We start from the raw sequence: 21756 nt of genomic DNA on the forward strand, positions 1-21756 counted from the left end.
AGTGTTAACCAAAAATGCTCCTAATAGTCCAGAGCTCAAGTGCTGTGCTACATATCCAATTTTTTTTAACTTAGATACAAAAAAAACTACAGACAAGATACTTACATTTTCTGCTGAGACACTGCCTTCCTTTACATGCATAATGAGTGCTCTTCCATCAACAAAGCTGAAAATAATTTCAGATTACATTTTAATTCATGCCTGTAAATACAGTATACTGCTTCTCAAAAATTAATGCACAGTTAATCATTTTCAGTTAAATTCCATTTTCCATGAATGACATAAACAGCATACACTGGTGAAAATTCCAGACTGGAGGAAGGTGAAAGTGTCCTGGCGTGGTGAAAAATACTCTTTTTTTGTAAAAAATTTCTTTTTTCACATAGTCTCCTTTTAGATCAATATAGTTGTTACCATACTTCCCCTCAGTGAGTAAATTTCATCCCTGAAGTATTATGATTATGAAGATTTTGTGAAATATTCATCTAGACTGCCATAATTTCTTCAATCGAATCAAAAAATATTTCAGCTACCAACAAAGTGAATATCGGAGGGTATCAAATATCTACATACATATTCCACAAGCCACCACATGGTGGAGGGTATCTTGCACCACTATCAGTCACTTCCTTTCCTGCTTCACTCACAAACAGAGCAAGTGAAAAACCTGCTTATATACCTCCATATGACCCTGATTTCTCTTACCAGTCTTCATGGTTCTCAGAAAAGAATCATTCTGCAGTCAGCCTCAAATGCCGGCTCTCTAACTTTTCTCAATACCGGCTTGTAAAAAAAAAAATTTCATCTTTATTCCTGTCCATAACCATTCAAATAGGTAAAATAGACTTCAGCACTTTCAGTATATAGCTACTGGCTATCACTCAGTTCTTTGATGGCTTTTTCACTTCTAGCATGAGGTTGTGGATGTATATCTCACCCACAGTGATAACATTTGCATACAAAACCAGTATGATACTTTCTACATTAGCCCATCACTGCTGAGAAATTCACTTTTGCATTTTCTTTTAGAGAGGACACAACAAATAGCAAACAACTTATGGGAATGCAGCCAGATGACGTCTTCGACAACTGCTGATGTTTTGACAGATGAACACCCTGTCAGTTTCAAAGCACAAATGCAACAAGAGAGTGCTGTGCAGGGAAATTAAAAACTCTGGTAGGTGGGACTATACCAACCAAGAACCATAATGTGGCACATACAGAAAGACACGAATTCTCATACACAAATGTCCACACCACCCCTCACACACACACACACACACACACACACACACACACACACACACACACACACACACACTCTAGAGCCACCACACAACTAAACATATAGCGTCGTAAGAGTGGAACTATCAAACTTCGGTCACGTCGCAACTAACATTTATTTCAACATCCTGACACCATTTAAAATCTTAATAAAGCAGTCCACAGCAGTTACAAAACAGTCCACTAATGACACAATATGGATGTCACAGCAATCTAGACATACTTGAAAATGGTGATTACGCCAAAACACAGTCTACCATAAATAAAGATTAATTATTGTAATCAGCTATTTGGTGTATGTACTCAAACAACTAATGAAGGTTAATGTCAGCAGTTATTGATAGTGAATATTAATTATCAACAGGGAAATGAACAGGATTAATTCTGTCCTCTGCTGCTTGACCAGGTAAAGAGCAGGATTCCAAGCAAAATTTAGGCAAATCCTTATCTATAAGGACATGAGCCAACTTAATTTCAAATGCTTCCTCAGCTATAGGAACAGCTGGAAATGCACACCTGAACTTCTTTGTTGTTATATATGACAAGATCAAGACTATGTCCTGCAGCAACAAATTTGCAAAGCTTTTGTAAGCGAGTGTAGCACTTATGCTCTGCACACTGGTCCTCCACAGTCCTGATGATCTGACTAATGTAGGACATGTCACACACACAAAGAATAAACAATAGACTCCCATCTTACACAAACCAACACCATGCTTTACAGACCATAAAATGGCCCTAATCTTGTCTGAGCTATCTTTCATTATAGCTATTCAGGTAAAAGTTGCTTCTGAGGTGGCCCAAGTCAGATGGAGAACTTCAAGGGTTGAAGATGATGTGGGCTCTGTGAACCAAGGTACGAAGCATCCCTTCATGCTGAACCAGATAGTAACAACCACCCTGAAGATACAGATCAGTGTGTGGACAGAGTACCACAATGTAAAGGAATTTCAGGAGACTGTGATCCAATTAATATCCTAAAGGCATACAGATGACAACACAGCAGTCCTGTAAACCACCCCACACTTTATGTCAACATATCACAAGACTCCAGTAACAACTCATTGACACAGCATTGCATCAATCACCAGTGCATTCCATCGCTACCAGGCAGCAGAACAATTCGGTGCAAGAATTGTACAAATATGCAGGGTTGAAGGCCTACCAGCAGCAAAACTTAGTGAAGAGCAGCAAAGGAGTCAGTGAACAGTTTGGCAACAGAGTGCAACAGGCCTGTGTGTAAGGTCAATTGGCCTGCTCTAGCCAGCATCCAGCTATGTTCCTCAGGATCTGAGCTTTGACACTGTCAGGTTACCCATGTAATTCAGTGAAAACTTTGCCTAGCTGCTGTTGGTTGTGATGTACATAGTCACTCTGGGCTGCAAGAATGCTACGCTGGCTTCAGCTGGCCACCGCCACTACTCAGTACTACATCAATATGTTGCCTCACAGCAGCATGCGTGACCTTCAAGGGTGGTCACTGCTCTAATACCAATGTGAAGACTTGGTGTGTCAATGCCAGACTGTGCCCACTGCCTGAGTGAGCACACCTGTATCAGCTTTAGCTTGATGAAATTTAAACAGTTTTCCTGAAATCCATCTATCTTGCTGTGGCAGCCTTCACGTTTGACAATTCCTGCAGTCCTGCCTGTCCATCAAACCTACAAAGTCCAGGTGGGAGAGCAGTTGTGCCAACTTCAACCAGATGAACAGCTCCCCACCCTGACCATTACACTATACATGTCAAGTACCTAAGTATCATCTCTGTTGTTCTTGATCAACATATCAAGAAAGGGATGGTAGCCATGCTTTTTCACCTACAGTGTGAAGCAAATATTACGCTAGATTGAATTCAGATGCTATAAAAAAAAGTGTCTGCAGATTACATGCCACCAACTCCACAGCACATCCCTCAAAATCTTCCATACAGACTGGCAATGATAGGTGACAAAGGACTTTCCATCGCAACTTCACCTATCTGCTCATAGAACTGGTCATTGAATAAAAGTAAGTGGACACATAACATGTCATAATCACTCAGTTAATTCCACATCAAACCTAAGAACAACTAATCATAATGAACACAACACATGTTGTAATTGCTCAGTTAATTCAACATCAAATCTAACCACTATTAACTGTAATGAATCAGATACTGGAACAAGATTAACGGGGGAATCCACATCAAAACTCACTAAAATATCTCAGTTATGCAAACATAATTCCTCTAGTCAGTGTAAGAAATCTGCTGAGTTTGTAATGTGATGTGCACACTGACCTACTAGTGGACTCATCAGAGCAGGAAGGTACTTTATTACCTGGTATGCCAGAGCACCAATGTTACTGGCAAAAGGCCTAAAAGAAACTGCTTCCTTGTGGATCTTTGGAACGCCATATAATCTAGGGGGAACACCAAAAGAGTTAAGATTCCTGATAGACTTTTGCAATAATTAATCTTTTCGTCAAGATGTTCTTAGTCTATCTCTCAACTCTTTTTGCCAGGTCAGCACTGAGTCTGCAATAGTCTGAATCAGACAGTACACACTGCATCTATTGAACATAATCCCACTTGCCCCACACAACACTAGCATTGCCCTCGTACACAGGTAAGATACAAAATCAGTATTCATCTCGAGAGACTTCAAAACAATCCACTCAGCTGCCGCAATATTTTGCTTGGGTGAATGTTTTTCAGTCAATACATGATACGCTTCTTTCCCAACCTGCTTGACAGTGTCTGGAGGTAATTTGAAAAAAGCTTGTTTGACATAACTTAACAACTGGTAAATGGCTGGATGTTGATGCAAAGTTCAAACATTTTCCTAGCATGGATCTAACATGCTTGGCAGCAACTGGAGGTAGTTTAAAAACAGCTTGGTTGACAGAACTAACAACTAATCAATACTTAGACATTGGTGCAAAGTTCAAAACTTCTCCTAGCATGAGTTAAACAGTGTTATCCAATGCTTCCTCCTTGAGATTGATCAGAGAAAGCTGAGATGTAATATCACAATAGAGACAGAGGTTTTTGCTCAAAATCTTCTTGGAATCTTGCTCTTTCAAACAACAGAGTGAGAGAGTTAATGACACTTTCTCACACACTGGTAATTAATATTCACTACTAATATTTTCTGTCACTGTTCACCTTTGGTTGTATGGTGGCACTAGATTTTTATGTGATGTGGTGTGTGTGTGTGTGTGTGTGTGTGTGTGTGATTGCGAGCGCGCGCGAGTGCATGAGGGGGGTGGGGGGTGGGGGGGGGGGGGGAGGGGTTCTGCTTTTCTGCGTATGTACTTGTGAGTTGCCTTTCGGCATATGCATGTGTTTCTATGTGTGAGGTGTGTTTCTGGATACGCTGTACTATGGTTTTTCATTGGCACAGCCATGGATCCCAAAAGTTTAAATTTCCTTTGAGAATGTTTTTCTGTAGATTTTATGGGGTGTTTACCTATCCAAATTACAGCAGTTGTTGAAGACATCACAAGGCTGCACAGCTGAAGTTGTCTGAACATTTTATACGCCAGGAGAAACTCAAGTTTAAGCTCTTACACAGATATATATGTTCAGTAAACTAGATAAAAAATCTCAAGATGAATTTGAAACTTTCAGCACAGGACATGAGTAAGTAGAGGAACCACAGCTCAAGTTTAAGCTGACCATGCACTGGATAGATACGTACCCAGTAGAGCAGTTCAAAATGGGAACAAACCTCTGTAGTATACATTCATCGTAAAGAAAATGCTAAAGAAACAGAAACTACTGGATAGTGGTTGTAAAACAAAGCATAGGGCTATAGATAGACGTTAAATGAAATGTGTGTGGCTGTCAAGAGAGCAATGTGTGATGCCTTCAATGATTACCAAAGCGGAATATTGTCAAATGATATTTCACAAAACCCAAAAAAAAATTCTGATTGTATGTAAAGGCTGTTAGTGGCTTCAGAGTTAAGTGTCCAGTCTCTAGCAAATGAGACAGGAACTGAAATGTAGGGTAGCAAAGCAAAAGCTGAAATGGTTAACTCCATTTTCAAATGTTTACAAAGTAAAACCCATGAGAATTGCTCCAATTTAATCCTCACACCACTGAAAATATGAATGAAATAAGTATTAGTATCAGTGGTGTTGATAAACAGCTGAAATTGTTGAAACTGAACAATGCTCCAGGACCTGATGGAATCCCTGTCAGATTCCATACTAAATTTTCCCCTCTTCTAACTATAATCTATTGTAGATCTTTTGAACAAAAAAATGTGCCCAGTTCTAGCAAAAAAGCACAGGTCACACCTGTCTGCAAGAAGAGTAGTAGAAGTAATCCACAAAATTATCCTTGACATCAATTTGTTGTAGAAACTTAGAACATATTAGAGCTCAAACATAATAACTTGAAGGAATGACTTCCTCAATGCCAACCAGCATGGATTCCGAAAGCATCAATCACGTGAAACTCAACTAGTATTATTTTATTATCACATGACATGCTGAAAGCTTTGGATCAAGGCAATCATGTAGAGGTAGTATATCTTGATTTCAAAAAGCATTTGACTCAGTACCACACTTACACTTATTGTCAAGAGTACAATCATACAGGGTATCAAGTGAAATTTGTGGCTAAATTGAGGGCTTTTTGACAGAGAGAACGCAGCATGTTACCTTGCATGGAGAGTCATCGTCAGGTAACTTAAGGTGTGCACCAGGGAAATGTGTTGGGATGCTTGCTGTTCACGTTGAGTATAAATGACCTTGCAGACAATATTAATAGTAAAATCAGGCTGTTTGCAGATGATGCAGTTATCTATAATGAAGTACTGTCTGAAAGAATCTGCATAAATATTCAGTCAGCTCTTGATAAGGATTCAAAGTGGTGCAAAGATTGGCAACTTGTTTTAAATGTTCAGAAATGTAAATCGGTGCACATCACAAAAAATGTATCCTATGACTACAATATCAATGAGTCACTGCTGTAATCAGCCAACTCATACAAATATCTGGGTGTAGCACTTTGTAGGGATATGAAATGGAATTATCACATAGGCTCAGTCATGGCTAAAGCCGGTTGTAGACTTTGGTTTATTGATAGAATACTGGGGAAGTGCAATCTTTCTGTAAAGGACATTGTTCACAAGTCACTTGTCGACTGATTCTAGGATACTGCTCAAAAGTATGGGATCCAGACAAAATAGGACTAACAGGGGATGATGAATGCATACAGAGAAGGGCATCACCAATGGTCACAGATTTCTTTGATCAGTGGGAGAGTATCACACAGATAATGAAGGAACTGAACTGGAAGACTCTTGCAGTTAGATGTAAACTATTCCGAGAAAAAGAATGAAATTTTCACTCTGCAGCAGAATTAAAGCTGTGATGGTGGGTCGTGAGTCATACTTGGGTAGCTCAGATAATAGAGCACTTGCCTGCGAGTTCGAGTCTCAGTCCGGCACACAGTTTTAATCTGGCATAAAGTTTTTTTTTATTCCAAGAAAGTCTATTAACGAAGTTTCAAGAACGACCTTTAAATGATGACTCTGGGAACATTACAATACTCTACGTATTGCTCACACAGGGATCATAAGGATAAGATTAGAATAATTACTGCATGCACAGAGACATTCAAATAATCATTCTTCCTGTGCTCCATACATAAATGGGAAAGAAATAACTGTTACAATGGGGCATACCCTCTGTGATGCACTTGACAGTGTTAGCAGAGTATAGATGTATATGTAATTATTCTAATAGTGTTCTATACCCTTTCTTGAGATATTTATGTTGACTTGGTTATTTCAGATGTCTTTAACTGCCAACAGTTTAGTGCTATATTGTGCACTTCCTCAATGTTTTCATCCACTGCATCAGCTTTCTGAATGCTTCACAGCGGTAATTTTCAAGAGTATGGCATTTTTTAATTTAATTACCAGATCCTTAATTGTTGAAAATGAAGCATCTGGCTCCTTATAAGCCATTATTAACATGTGCTAACATAAGGTCAAGACGTTTTCATCTTGTCACACAGTTGTGTGCAAGTAACACTGCAGATGCATGATGTGTTCTGTGGAAATATAAATGGATAATACTTTGTGGTGCCACCAGTGTGCTCTCTGTCTCTGTCTCATGCCATGTGCTCCGGCCATTTTGTTTCCTAATAACTGGAAAATGTCACATTAGGCCACTGTCTACATCTACATCTACATTTATACTCCGCAAGCCACCCAACAGTGTGTGGCGGAGGGCACTTTACGTGCCGCTGTCATTACCTCCCTTTCCTGTTCCAGTCGCGTATGGTTCGCGGGAAGAACGACGGTCTGAAAGCCTCCGTGCGCGCTCTAATCTCTCTAATTTTACATTCGTGATCTCCTCGGGAGGTATAAGTAGGGGGAAGCAATATATTTGATACCTCATCCAGAAACGCACCCTCTCGAAACCTGGCGAGCAAGCTACACCGCGATGCAGAGCGCCTCTCTTGCAGAGTCTGCCACTTGAGTTTGTTAAACACCTCCGTAACGCTATCACGGTTACCAAATAACCCTGTAACGAAACGCGCCGCTCTTCTTTGGATCTTCTCTATCTCCTCCATCAAACCAATCTGGTTTCCTTAGAACAATTTCTATACTCTGAAAACTATTGCTATCACTTCTTCAAGCAATACTTGTCATGTTAGCTTTATGCCACCAATAATTAATGCCACATACAAACTGAAATCAGATTCACTGCTAAAATTTTTACCCAAGACAAGACACAAGCTACAGACAGGTGTGGCAGAATGACACTATTTGCTGGTACATCAGAGAGTGCAATGAATTTTGTTCTTGGGCATCTCTTCACCACCCACCTGAGCAGAAGGTATATGGGCATTGGTATGGAAAGAACTGTTATGGCATAAAACTATTAATTCTTATAATTTCAAAAATTAATGAATAAGATAATATATTAGACATTCTTTTTATAAATATCTGGAACATCTAAATCACCAAGTCAGAGTAAAATAACATTAACTTTTAGCTAAAAAAATGAGTACCTTGAAGTATGAAGTTAAATGACTCATTCAAGGAAAAATGTGATCAGTTTTCAGTTATAGGTCAAAGCAATCATGGTACAATGGGAAGTAACAATTTACTGACGAAATTTATTATGAATAATATGTATACTAGAATAGATTCACACACCAAATGGAAGTGATACTTGGCATCACGAAGCATAAATACCCACATGGAAATCAGGAGAGCCATTCTTTCAGATCCTAGATAAAGCTGTACAAGATACAGAAGCATGACTTTATTGGGTACATGTCATTCCATTCCAAAAGTATTCAATACATAACAGTTTTCTGATGAGTGTTTATTTCATGTACATTGTGTTGTCATGTTGTCTCTCTCCTTCTCTTGCGTTCGTGATGATCACAAGCAGGTGTAACTGACTTGTCAAGCCTGGCTGGTATTAACTCGTATAAACGACCATCATCTGCTAAATAGTGTTGGCATATTTTGACAGCAAAGAACGCTTCCTTCTCCACTGTTCACATTTCAACAATCTTCTCTTTGTACTAACAGGTATCATGAGTCTACGAGACATTGTTAATGTGAGTCCAGAAATTATCAAATTTGCTATTGCTCCCACAGACAGTGTGCTTTTACACCAAACTGAATGATTACTTGGCTCCTACACATTGTATTTCAGATTTTTTTACTAATGTCTGTTGTGGCCTTTTAAACATCCTCTGTTAAACAAACAAAATCCTGGTTCAGATTCACTTATGACATCTTTGCAATCTGGACTGAGGGTGAGGACGCCCTATCCACATTCCTCCAGAACCTCAACAACTTCTCCCCCATTTGCTTCACCTGATCCTACTCAAACCAACAAGCCACCTTACTAGATGTTAACCTTCCCTCAAAGATGGCTACATCAGTACCTCCGTCCATATCAAACCTACTAACCACCAGCAGTACCTCCACTTCGACAGCTGTCACCCGTTCCATACCAAGAAGTCCCTTCGATATAGCCTAGCCACCTGTGGTTGTTGCATCTGCAGTGACGAGTTGTCCCTCTCGAAATATACAGAGGGTCTCACTAAAGCCTTGGCAGGCCGTAATTATCCTCTCAACCTTGCACAAAAACAAATCTCCTGCACCTTATCTTTCCAGTCTCCCACCATCTCCCAAAGTCACACCATTCGGCCATAGAGGAGTACTTTCCTCATAACTCAGTAACACCCAGCTGGAGCAACTGAATTACATTCTCCTCCAAGGTTTTGACTACCTCTCATCATGCCCTGAAATGAGAAATGTCCTGCCCACTATCCTTCCCAGCCCTCCCACAGTGGTATTCCACCTACACAGTATACTCATCCGTCCCTACACAACCCCTGATCCCAACCCCTTACCTCATGGTTCATAGCTCATACCCTTGTAATAGACCTAGATGCAAGATGTGCCCCGTACATCCTCCCACCACCCCCTACTCCAGTCCGATCACAAACATCATCTAACCCATTAAAGGCAGGGCTACCTGTGAAACAAGTCATGTGATCTACAAGCTAAGCTGCAACCACTGTGCACTATGTGGGCATGACAACCAACAAGCTGTCTGTCTGATGAATGGCCACTGACAAACTGTGGCCAAGAAACAAGTGGACCACCTGGTTACTGAGCACACTGCCAAATGTGACCTCATTCATTTCAATGACTTCTTCACAGCCTGTGCCATATGGACCCTTCCCTCCAACACCAGCTTTTCTGAATCGCATTTGTGGGAACTTTTCCTGCAATATATACTATGTTCCCTTAACCCTCCTGGTTTCAACCTTCGTTAGTCATTGTCTTCACCCATCCAGCCTGCCTGTTCCTGTTCCAGCACTATACAGCCCTCATTCCACCATCACACCAGGCCTTTTTGCTTCTCTTCTTTTCAACTACCCCCTCTCCCCTGCCCTCTGTCTAGCCCCCTGACTGCACATAGCTGCCCTACCCTCTCCACCTCGTACCTACGTGCTCCACCTCGTCCCTGCGTGCTCCCCAGCAGCACTGCACTCTCCGCCACCTCTACCCTATCCTACTACCCCACCCCTTCCCACTCCAGCCTCCTACTTACCCTACCTAGTCACCACGCCCATCACGCACTGGTGCAGCTGCTCACCGTATGACTACAGTTGCCTTAGATTGCAGTCATGCAGACACACACACACACACACACATGACTGCAGTCTAAGGCAACTGTAGTCATACGGTGAGCAGCTGCACCAGTGCGTGATGGGTGTGGTGACTAGCTGGGGTAAGTAGGAGGCTGGAGTGGGAAGGGGTGGGGTAGTAGGATAGGGTAGAGGTGGCGGAGAGTGCAGTGCTGCTGGGGAGCACGCAGGGACGAGGTGGAGCACGTAGTACGAGGTGGAGAGGGTAGGGCAGCTATGTGCAGTGTGCGTGCACACGCGCGCACGTGTGTCTGTTGTCTATTTTTGATGAAGGCCTTATGGGCTGAAAGCTTTATTTGTAAATGTCTTTTTTTTTGGGCTATCTGCAACTCAGTATATCTGCTATATGGCGAGTGGCCACTTTCCTTTTCATAATATTGTTATATTCCATCCTGGATTTTCCATTGTTTGAAACAAATTACGAATTCATTTGTTAGACCACTCAATGAAGGTAATTTTGGGTAAAAGACTTGTGCAGTCACAAATTTTTGTACAGTAATAGGAGGGAGTGTAAAGAATAACACTAAAAATCCTGCCTGGTGGGATGTGAGTTAATTTTTTTAGATTTTTCTTAACTGTCTTGAAAAATGTGGCTTTCAGCACAAATTTTCCTCGGCGCAAAATTAAACTTCATTTAATTTCCTACAAAAAAAAGTCCTCTTATTCTTTTCTCTGGAACTAATAGGTCCCGTGGTGCAAGGGGTGGAAAAATAGCAGATTACTAAAAATAGTGTTCTGAACGTACTGAATTAATGTATATTGTTAAATAATGTGGTTAAGAGCAAATATTAAATGTTTGTACGACATCTAAGTGCAGCACAATCATATTAAGGGATAAATTGTGTTCTGGTTCAAATGGTTCAAATGGCTCTGAGCACTATGGGACTTAACAGCTGTGGTCATCAGTCCCCTAGAACTTAGAACTACTTAAACCTAACTAACCTAAGGACATCACACACATCCATGCCCGAGGCAGGATTCGAACCTGCGACCGTAGCAGTCGCGCGGATCCGGACTGCGCGCCTAGAACCGCGAGACCACCGCGGCCGGCTTGTGTTCTGGGGGTGTAACAGGGTGGAGGTTAGAAGCGTGAGGGATGGTACATTGCCATATTGTGGTTATGCCCTTCCCTCATTTAAAGGTCTAAACAAAGAGTGAGCTGGTAACTTCCCATTCTCTACCACACTATGTCATAGAAAGCAAATCAGGGTATTTCAGAAAGTTATACCAACTCTTCTGCAGCTTGCCTTATGAATCACTGGCGACACAGTGTGCAGGCATGCCCGGGGTTGTTTATGTCCCAAAAAGATTATTTACACTACCTGGAATACAGACTGAATTACTATAATATTAATGCAAAAAATGCATATGGACAGAATATTAGTTAATCTCTGTGCACTTATCTACATTGCTACAGGGAAATTAATTCTGAGTTATGCTATGTGGCAGCTGCAGCACCCTTCCGGGAAAGGCAACTTTCCCCACTATGAGTGATGTTCAGTTTTCAGTTTACAGAGAGTATACCTCCCTAGCTTTTCCTGTCCAGTTGTCTCCTGTGAGTAGACAAAGGTAACTTCATTGATCTCATGTTTATATAGTGCAGTTGTTTTCAGTTCATTAAGTATTTATTTGCATTTGTTGAATGAGCTATTATGTAAAAAAAAATTCAATGGCTGAAGCAGTCAACTGTCTACCACATTGAAGAGTCTGTCCCAAGTGTAACATGCTGTCAATACATATTTGACAATACTTCATAGTCACCAATATCAATGGCTAGAATACTTTCCGCTGTTTGAGAGTACTAAATGCATCATCACAGCATCCCCAACATCAGAAGAGGCCCAGATTCTTAAATTGGCTCCCTCAGCAACAGAAGTAGGTAAACTAGGTGTCATGGAGCTTCAGATATTATACATGTCAAGCAATGCATTATAGCAGATTACTCTTCTAGATTTAAATGTGATCAGTCCTATTCCGTCATACATATTGGCACCCACTTTGCAAGATATACTGTGGATATGTGGTAAATTGCTCCACTAAGTGCAGCCCACTCCACAAGTACTGGCAATTTCTGAGTGGAAGAGGTTTATGCAGTCTATCTGTAAAACAACTGACAGTGAGAAAATTGCAGTATCTTTCTGGTCATCGATTAATTTGGTCATCGATTAATTCAGCACCAAGTGACTATAACAAGGTTACATGGCTTTTCAACATGCTGTCAATGACAAACAGCAACAAGAAGCCACTGCATCAATCAAATACCTTTCCCACTAACACTACATAGGTCACTGACAACATCGCACTTGCAAATTAAGCACTCTTCAATCACTGTTTATTGGAATGTATTTTACATGAAGCTCACTTGACAACTGCAAGTAAGTTCTTACTTAAACTGAAAATAACCCCACTATATGAACACAAGCTTCATGAAAGTGGTTTTACTTTCACAAGAGAACTGGACAGAAAATACTGGGAAGATATAGCCTGTCTGTAAACTGAAAAATGTGATCAGTGCTTGGGTGAAGGAAGTCACTTTTCCTGGAAGGACGTGACAACTGTCTTACAGAATGACTAATAATTTCCCCAGTTGCAGTGTAGAACAATGTGCAGAGATTTATGTAGATTCTGTCTACATGCTTTTCTTGCATATGTACTATTAGCAAATCATATCCATATTGTAGTGTTAATGTTCTTCCTGGAAAATAAACACCTTCAAGCTTTTCTGCACAGTGTGTCGCAAGTCATTCTGGCTTGAAGACAGTTGTTTGTTCTTTTGATACCTTGGAGAGCCGCTAAATGAACGTTCCTGCTTCTAGAAAGTACTATGTGACTTGAAAAACATATTACAAGCATAGTCAGTTCCCGCACATTCATTGTCGCAGTATGCTTCTGTAGTTGTCTTAATAGCAAAAGTTTGTCATGGAATGGAGGACAATTTGACAGATGAAGAAATTCTGAGGCTGCTTGTAGAATCTGGTTCTGAAATTGATGGTGACAGTAGTTCTGAAATATATGGTAATCTGTTTGAATCCTTCTCATAAGCAGGAGCCACACAAAGAAGTCAAAAAGGTTTACATCTGTAGGGAGTGCAGCAGTCACTGTAGCCTAACTTGAATGAGTTAATACAGTTCTACTGCATGTAGCTGTGATACAAACATTTAATATTTGTTCTTAACCCACATTTTTAACAATAAATGTAAATTATATATCATTAAAATACTATATTTAGTAATATGAGATTTTGTCATCCCCTGCAATACAGAAATTATTGGTGCTAGACAAAAAATTAATAAAATCTTTTTGTTTGAAATATAATGTAGTTTAATTTTGTACTGGGAAACATTTTCACTAGAAGCCACAGATTTCAAGATAGTGAAACAAAAAAGAAAATCTAAGAAAGTGACCTTTACAAACCCACCCAACCCCACACTCACACTCCACTGGTCAGGATTTTTAGTATGTTCTCCACTAAACTCCCCCTACTACTTGACAAAAATTTGTGACTACACAAACTCCCCCCCCTCCCCCACCCCGGTTGACATTTTCCGGTCTTTGTTGACTGTGCTATAAGACCTGATAACCTGTGTGTGGAATTTAAGCTCACAACTGAATCTGAAATAATGTTTTTGGATTAAAAATATGAGGCCCCATATTTTTTAATTTTTATTTTATAAGAAAAGTAAATGCAATACGAATAGGATAACTGCTGAAACACTCACAATTAGTTTGTCACTTTTCAGTATGATCATGATCATTGACCACAGCTTGTTCCTGCCTTCAAACAAGAGCATGTACCTCTGAGCAGTAAATACTGTGATATTGCTTCCTCAATCACTGGTACAAAGAATTTTTCATGGTCTGTGCATCTTCAAAGTGATGCCCCCAATTAGCTTCTTTGAATGGGGTGAACAAATGTAAGTCTTATGGTGCATGGTCTCTTTAATAATCGATAAGGATTGAAACTGAAGTAATGAATTAAAATTTGTCCAAGGCTAGGACTTGAACATAGGTCTCGTGTTTACTAGGCAGACATGCTGGAAGAGAAACTGTGCTGAAGGCACGAATTGAAGTTTGCGTTAGGGAGGACATTGGACTAGGGTAATCCATGCTGCTGTGTCAGTCACAACGCAACAGTGATGTAGTGGTTAGCACACTTGTCTCGTAAGCAGAAGACCCAGGTTCAATTCCTGGTCTTGGCACAAAATTTAATTCATTACTTCAGCTTCTATACTTACAAAAGATAAATTTGAGACTCATGTCTCCACCAAAATGTAATTCCATCTCTTTAATTTGGTCTATCAACATTCCTGTTATCCAGACTGCACAAGCCTTGGGGTAGCCAGTTTTTTCAATAATAGCCATCACATTGTTTTTACTCATGAATAACTGGCAACATAATTCATGTGACATTATGCTGCGGGTGTCACAGATGATTTGGTCGACACACTGGACAGAACTGCAATCACTGGCCAGCTGCACTGCATCATATCCGCCAACTGTGTTCGCACCCTCAGCTTCTCTACAACGATGAATCCATCATCAAACAGTGCTGACATCCACTATTGCATCTCCAAATACCATGAGCCTTTGTGAATGCAACTGGGCATTTCACCTCCTTCAAAGAGGAATTCAATCACAGAATGCCACTGAACACTGTCTTATATGTACGTTGGTGTCAGTCATTTTCTAAACTTTACAGTGCTGTCATCTACTGATGTATGATGCTGTTACTGAAGTGGGATGCAGGAGGAGATGTGTGAAAGTACAACAAATTTGTGATGACTATACAACCAACTTAATGAAGGAGAAAACAACAGGAGCCATTACTTTATGACTGGAACTGGTAATTACATAGAGGATGATCATGAACCAGTGCAAAAAGTTCACTTCTTTAAGTTAAATTTCATAAAGTTTAATTCCAGAGCATGTTAATTATACGATTAAGTGAATGTAAGTCTGTCGAGTCAGTATGATTCAGTAAATTAGATGGCACTGTAGTTTGTGGTTTCAAATAAAATGTTCATTTTTGAAAAGCACTAGTCCCCTTGCAGTTACAAAGTGTTGAGATAGCAGGTCTACTGCCTGTCGAATCTCTGGAACAGATCTGAAGCGAATGCCACAAACTGGTTCCTTCATCTTCGGAATCAAATCAAAGTCACAAGGACTTAAGTCCAGGGAGTATGGTGGATTGTATAGTATTTCCCAGTCCTATCGACTGAACAGAGCAGCCACAGCTAGTGCTGAATGCACCCCCAGATTGTCATGCTAAATGATGGGTGGGTTGTGCAGAAAGTGTCGCCGCTTCTTTTGCAAAGCTGGTTGCAGGTGATGCTCCAAAAATGAACAGTAATACTGTGCATTTACAGTCTGCAGTGGAGGAATGTAATGCATTAGGATAACAATATTACAGTCGCACAAGAGAATCACCGTAACTTTAGACCGCTCCATTCACACCGTCAACAGAACAAGCTCTGCTAACAGTATACCGCGCCTTCCACATCACTGGCAATGGGTTCTACACAATGCTGGTGACTACTTTGAAGGACAGTAACAGGTGCCAACATGTAACTCTTTTGTATCAGTTGTGAATAAATAGTTGCCACCCCTGTAAAATGCTTCATGAAAAAAACTAAGTCAAACATTGACATCTAAAAATTGTCACTTTCGATTGTGTGGATGTCTACCTTTCAGAACATAAGATGACCAACTTGTGTGTACAGTGTCTCCACATGCAACTTGTGTGTACAGTGTCTCCACATGAAGTCCTCACTCCAACTTCTCCCAGCATGAATGAAGTGTGCACTCTGAGGTCTCATAGGATAATTATTTTATTTTTTTATTTTTTATTTATTTATTTATTTATTTCATCCACAAACAACAACTCTTGTCCAATCCTTCCATTCTTTGTGTTCCCCCACTCCCAAAGTTATTTAGTCTGCCACTGGCTGTTGCTTTTACTGCCTCTCTTCTAGCAATGTCATCATCAATGACATAACTAAATACAATATAAAATTTACAATTTTGGGCCTACTGGCCATGGCCAATTTACATAAATGATGCTTTACATAAAGTGCACTAAAATGCATATGAACCTGTTGTTATACAATTTGTAAATATTCAAATATTTCTTATACAATGTTACATTAATAGTTTTCAAAATTGCTGAGTTAGTGCTTTTGTAAATAGTAAATTAAACCACAAGAAATAATATTATGAAAAGGAAAACTGCTACACACCATACAGAGGAGGTGCTGAGTTGCAGATAGGCACAACAAAAGACTGTCACAAATAATGCTTTTGGCCAGCAAGGCAGTCATCAAAAATGTACAACAGACACACAAAAACACTCTCAAGCAAACACAACTCACACACACATGACCACAGTCTCTGGCAACCGAAGCCACAGTGATGAGTAGCAACTTTCATTTTCATAATATTATTTCTTGTGGTTGAATTTACTATTTACAAAAGAGCTCCCTCCATCCTGGGTAAACCACAAGAAATGATATCCATAAATTATTACTAGACGTTAACAAAAGAAACCTGCACAAATTTTACTTTTACGTAATGGATAAGGGGTAAAGATAATGTAGTTCCCATTTTTGCAAGCTGTGGTGTAGCCGAGTGGAATTTCCATCTCACTGTTGAGAACTTTGAATCTTAAGTTTAGCTGTTTATGTAAAATCTCAATATGCGTATGTGTAGTTTTTCTCCCCGTACCAAAGATAGGTAGAAATTTTAGGCCACCTTAGCATACCTGCACTGCTAAGCACTTTCTGCCCCAGCTCAGTAAATAACACAGCACTTAACCTTCTGCTGGACATTACTGTTTCCATTCATACGCCCTCACAGAACTTTTCAAAAGCCTTTCCAGCATAGAAACCACTTTGCTCGCCACACTAAGCTCATTCTAGCTGGACTGGGGGTGCTCACAGCTAAGTGACACTGAGTAACATATGTGCACAACTTGCTGCACTGGAATTCCACAGAACGCTTAAAGTCATTGCAGATGTTCATTCTGGTAAATCCTCTCACAGATCAAACTTTCTGAGAGAACACTGCAACACTGTGCAGCACTTAGATTTCAAACTTGATGTTTCCCAAATGTGGTCCATACTGTGAAACATACTATCATCAATTAAAAGTAATACCTCCATGTAACTTTAAAATGAGGGCAACTGTCACCAAAATTCTGTGCGTTGAATAAGAAGTCTTCCATTCAGATTGTTAAAGTCCTTCACTGAAAAGTCACAACCAGTTTTGCATTCTTAAAATGCATCATCAGATGATCTGTATAATGGAGCAATGTCACATTTACTTTTTCAGAATACCCAATTTTAAAAAATAAGTGATCATAATCACATAAGGCTGCCAAGAATAGCACACTTACATTATCTTGTAAATCATTGTAGCACACAGGAAAAATACCTACACCCAAGTTTCTTCATTCATCACAAAAACAATAAAAATAAGTAACTAGCTGCAAAGTGGTGGTCCAAGTTAAAATGATTGGTTCTGAAAAGCTGTCTATAAAATGAGGGTACATCTCATTAACAATGCATTGCTTAGAACATAGCCATTGTCACTATTAAGTCGTTTTCGTACAGTCTCATTTCAACTGCTTCCTTCATCAGAGTCCTAATAGTCTGATGTGAGAGCAAGAATACTCATTTGTTCAAACAAAATCTTGTGCTTATTTAACAGGCTGTGCTTGGGCACCATTGATTTTTTAAGATTCCTGTTTTTAAGCTACTGCTGATGCTCAATACAACGACTAGCTGCAGTCCATATAGTGGCCCACGTAACTTTTGCCACACTTGTGAGGAATATTATAAATCTGTAGCACTCTCAGGTCAAGATTATCTTTAATGGCTTGCAGCATTTCTTTTACTTTCTTGGGTGGCTGCGGACTGGTCTGATTCCTTGCCCCTTTGGGACTCTATCTATCTTACTAATGCTTGCACCATGTGTGTTGGTCCTCATGGCTTGGTTGAAAAGTGTCAGCCCTTGGTTTCCTTGACAGCTTTGTCTTAATATCATGAACAGAATATCCTTTCCCTCCAAACTCCATCACCAGATGATTAATCTTTGAGCTGAGGTGGTCCTTATCCATTATAGTACTGGCTCTATGTATTAGTGTTTTCAGCATAGTTCTCTTCCGAGCTGAATGGTGAAAGCTATGCACAATGAGATACAGGTCTGTATGCATATGTTTTATATACACAGAGCGGCAGAGTCATGCTTCTGATTTTAAACTGACTAACTCATATAAGGAAGGCCACTTCACATTCTTCTCAACCTCCGCTGTAAATCTTAGGTTTGGACGTACACCACTCATTTGATTGATGAATTGCTGCAGTGTCTAACAGCCATATGGCAAGATTACAATTGTATCATCAACATTTCTGAAGAAGCAGGATGGATATAACAGAGCACTATTCAATTCTTATTCTTCAAAATCCTCCAAGAAAAAAGACAGCTATGGATGGTGACAATGGTGAACCTGTGGCTACCCTATTAATTATTTCATAATAATTTTCATCGTAGGAAAACAAATTGATTGTTGAGGTATACCGAAATACTTATTTTAAACTTTTCCGGGAGAACCGAGTCACCGACAGTTTTAATGTGTCTTCCACTGGTACCTTCATAAAAAGGGAGACCACATCGAAGCTGACCAGGAATTAACTTGGGCCTATCCTCTTCTACCTTATGAGATTGATAAACATGTGTGATTTCTTAATGTGATGTCACAGCGTCTGACAATAGGTGGCAATAATTTAGTTCAATACTTTACCAGCCTATATGAAGAAGAGCTTATAGCACTAACAATTGGTCTCAGTGGTATGGCATCTTTGCATATTTTAGACAGAGTGTACAACCAGAGTAGCCTAGGAATATTTGTTATTTTTACTGTTCATGGTAAGGGTAAGTTTATGCTCATATGTGTGTTTTTTGTGTATTTTAAGTACGTGGCCTTCATGGTCAAAGGGCCCACTGGGAAAATGTTGTAGACTGTGTAGATATAGAACTAACTGCCCCCTGATACCCTTTCTCTGCGTATTAGATTCCTGAATATCCCTTCTATCTCAGACACTATTCTTGATTCAGTCTCCAAACTACTTAACCTGTTTAAGAATGTCTTTTATTTGCAACCTACATCCTGTAGGTCCTTAAACACAGGCTGTCTTTGTACCACATAATAAGAATGATGGTTAGAGTTTAAAATCCCATTATCACCGTTTGCTACTTCTGACACTAATAATTTTGTTGTCAAATATGCATGTTTTAAAATCTCCTATATTGGTTCCATTTGTGGATGAGAATATCCAGAAATACAGTATTACTTACTTTAAAGTAAGCCCAAGTGCTTTGCATGGCACAAACTCTGTGGTTATACAGGATGGCAGCACCCATGTGTGATCCAGAAAGGAGCTATTGTCAAGATCAAGGTTAAAATTAAGGAGACTGCATGGCATCAATGTTGACAGAAGGATTTCTCCTCGAATCTCATCACTTAAAATTGAGCCAGTGGTGTACACACCTGCTGCTGCATGATGACGAACCTAATAAACAGAAGATAATCATTTGTGCACATTATATCACAGTAACTTCATTTACAGCTGTATGACAATGATTAAAATACAATTGTACAGGTTCATTCAATAAAATGCACATATTTATCAGGGATATTGCTGCCACAGTCAACAATTCACCAACAGCTCATGAAATGTTTGCCTAATGTCTCCCATGAGTGTCTTCAAAGCCTGCTTGTGACAATCAAGCACAAAATTATCACAATCGATGTCATCAATGAAGCCCTTTTATATCAATGTAGACGAAAGAGAAAGTTATTAGTATAATTTACTTACAATAAGTTCAACAGGAACATGTAGGCACTTCCTGACTAGGCATACACGGATCAGAAGTCTCAGCTTACCAACTGGAGTTGTTACTTTCTTTGAGTTTCTTACTTCATTTACTGATGACACATAAGAGTAGGGAGCACTAGAAGAAAAAAGAAAGGAGCTTTTACTGGTGGAAATAACTGTAACTACAAAGGATACTGATAGCACATGAGATCTGGCACAAATATGTTGAAACGAACAAACTATAAGGAGGGAAACTGAAAATGAGAATGGCATTTTGACAATGTTGCTGTTGTTGTGGTCTTTCGTCCTGAGACTGGTTTGATGCAGCTCTCCATGCTACTCTATCCTGTGCAAGCTTCTTCATCTCACAGTACATACTGCAACCTACATCCTTCTGAATCTGCTTAGTGTATTCATCTCTTGGTTTCCCTCTATGATTTTTACCCTCCATGCTGCCCTCCAATGCTAAATTTGTGATCCCTAGATGCCTCGGAACATGTCCTATCAACCGGTCCCTTCTTCTTGTCAAGTTGTGCAACAAACCCCTCATCTCCCCAATTCTATTCAATACCTCCTCATTAGTTATATGATCTACCCATCTAATCTTCAGAATTCTTTTGTAGCACCACATTTCGAAAGTTTCTATTCTCTTCTTGTCCAAACTATTTATCGTCCACGTTTCACTTCCATACATGGCTATACTCCATACAAATACTATCAGAAACAACTTCCTGACACTTAAATCTAAACTCTATGTTAACAAATTTCTATTCTTCAGAAACGCTCTTCTTGCCATTGCCAGTCTACATTTTATATCTCCTCTACTTCGACCATCATCAGTTATTTTGCTCCCCAAATACCAAAACTCCTTTACTACTTTAGGTGTCTCATTTCCTAATCTAATTCCCTCAGCATCACCCGACTTAATTTGACTACATTCCATTATCCTCGTTTTGCTTTTGTTGATGTCCATCTTATACCCTCCTTTCAAGACACTGTTCATTCCGTTCAACTGCTCTTCCAAGTCCTTTGCTGTCTCTGACAGAATTACAATGTCATCGGCGAACCTCAAAGTTTTTATTTCTTCTCCATGGATTTTAATACCTACTCTGAATTTTTCTTTTGTTTCCTTTACTGCTTGCTCAATATGCAGATTGAATAACATCGGGGACAGGCTACAACCCTGTCTCACTCCCTTCCCAACCACTGCTTCCCTTTCCTGTCCCTCGACTCTTATAACTGCCATCTTTTTTTTGTACAAATTGTAAATAGCCTTTCGCTCCCTGTATTTTACCCCTGCCACCTTTAGAATTTGAAAGAGAGTATTCCAGTCAACATTGTCAAAAGCTTTCTCTAAACAAGTGCACATGTATTGTTTCCACAAAAATGTTAAGTGTTATGTACTTTAAGATTTTG

At 39.7% G+C, this 21756-nt stretch overlaps 1 protein-coding gene across 2 annotated transcripts in view; it reads right to left on the bottom strand.

Annotated features, from left to right (window-relative positions):
* LOC126458033 (uncharacterized) overlaps positions 1–21756 on the bottom strand; it is a 99589-nt gene that overhangs the window by 62268 nt on the left and 15565 nt on the right. For both annotated transcript variants that reach the window (XM_050094824.1, XM_050094823.1), the window contains exons 3-5: positions 20341–20476; positions 19820–20034; positions 106–166 (exon numbers count right to left, since the gene is read on the bottom strand). In XM_050094824.1, the coding sequence (XP_049950781.1) occupies positions 106–166; positions 19820–20034; positions 20341–20476 (412 nt within the window). The remainder of the gene's footprint in view (positions 1–105; positions 167–19819; positions 20035–20340; positions 20477–21756) is intronic.

The sequence above is a fragment of the Schistocerca serialis genome, chromosome 2 (assembly GCF_023864345.2).
Source record: "Schistocerca serialis cubense isolate TAMUIC-IGC-003099 chromosome 2, iqSchSeri2.2, whole genome shotgun sequence".
NCBI classification, from domain to species: domain Eukaryota; kingdom Metazoa; phylum Arthropoda; class Insecta; order Orthoptera; family Acrididae; genus Schistocerca; species Schistocerca serialis.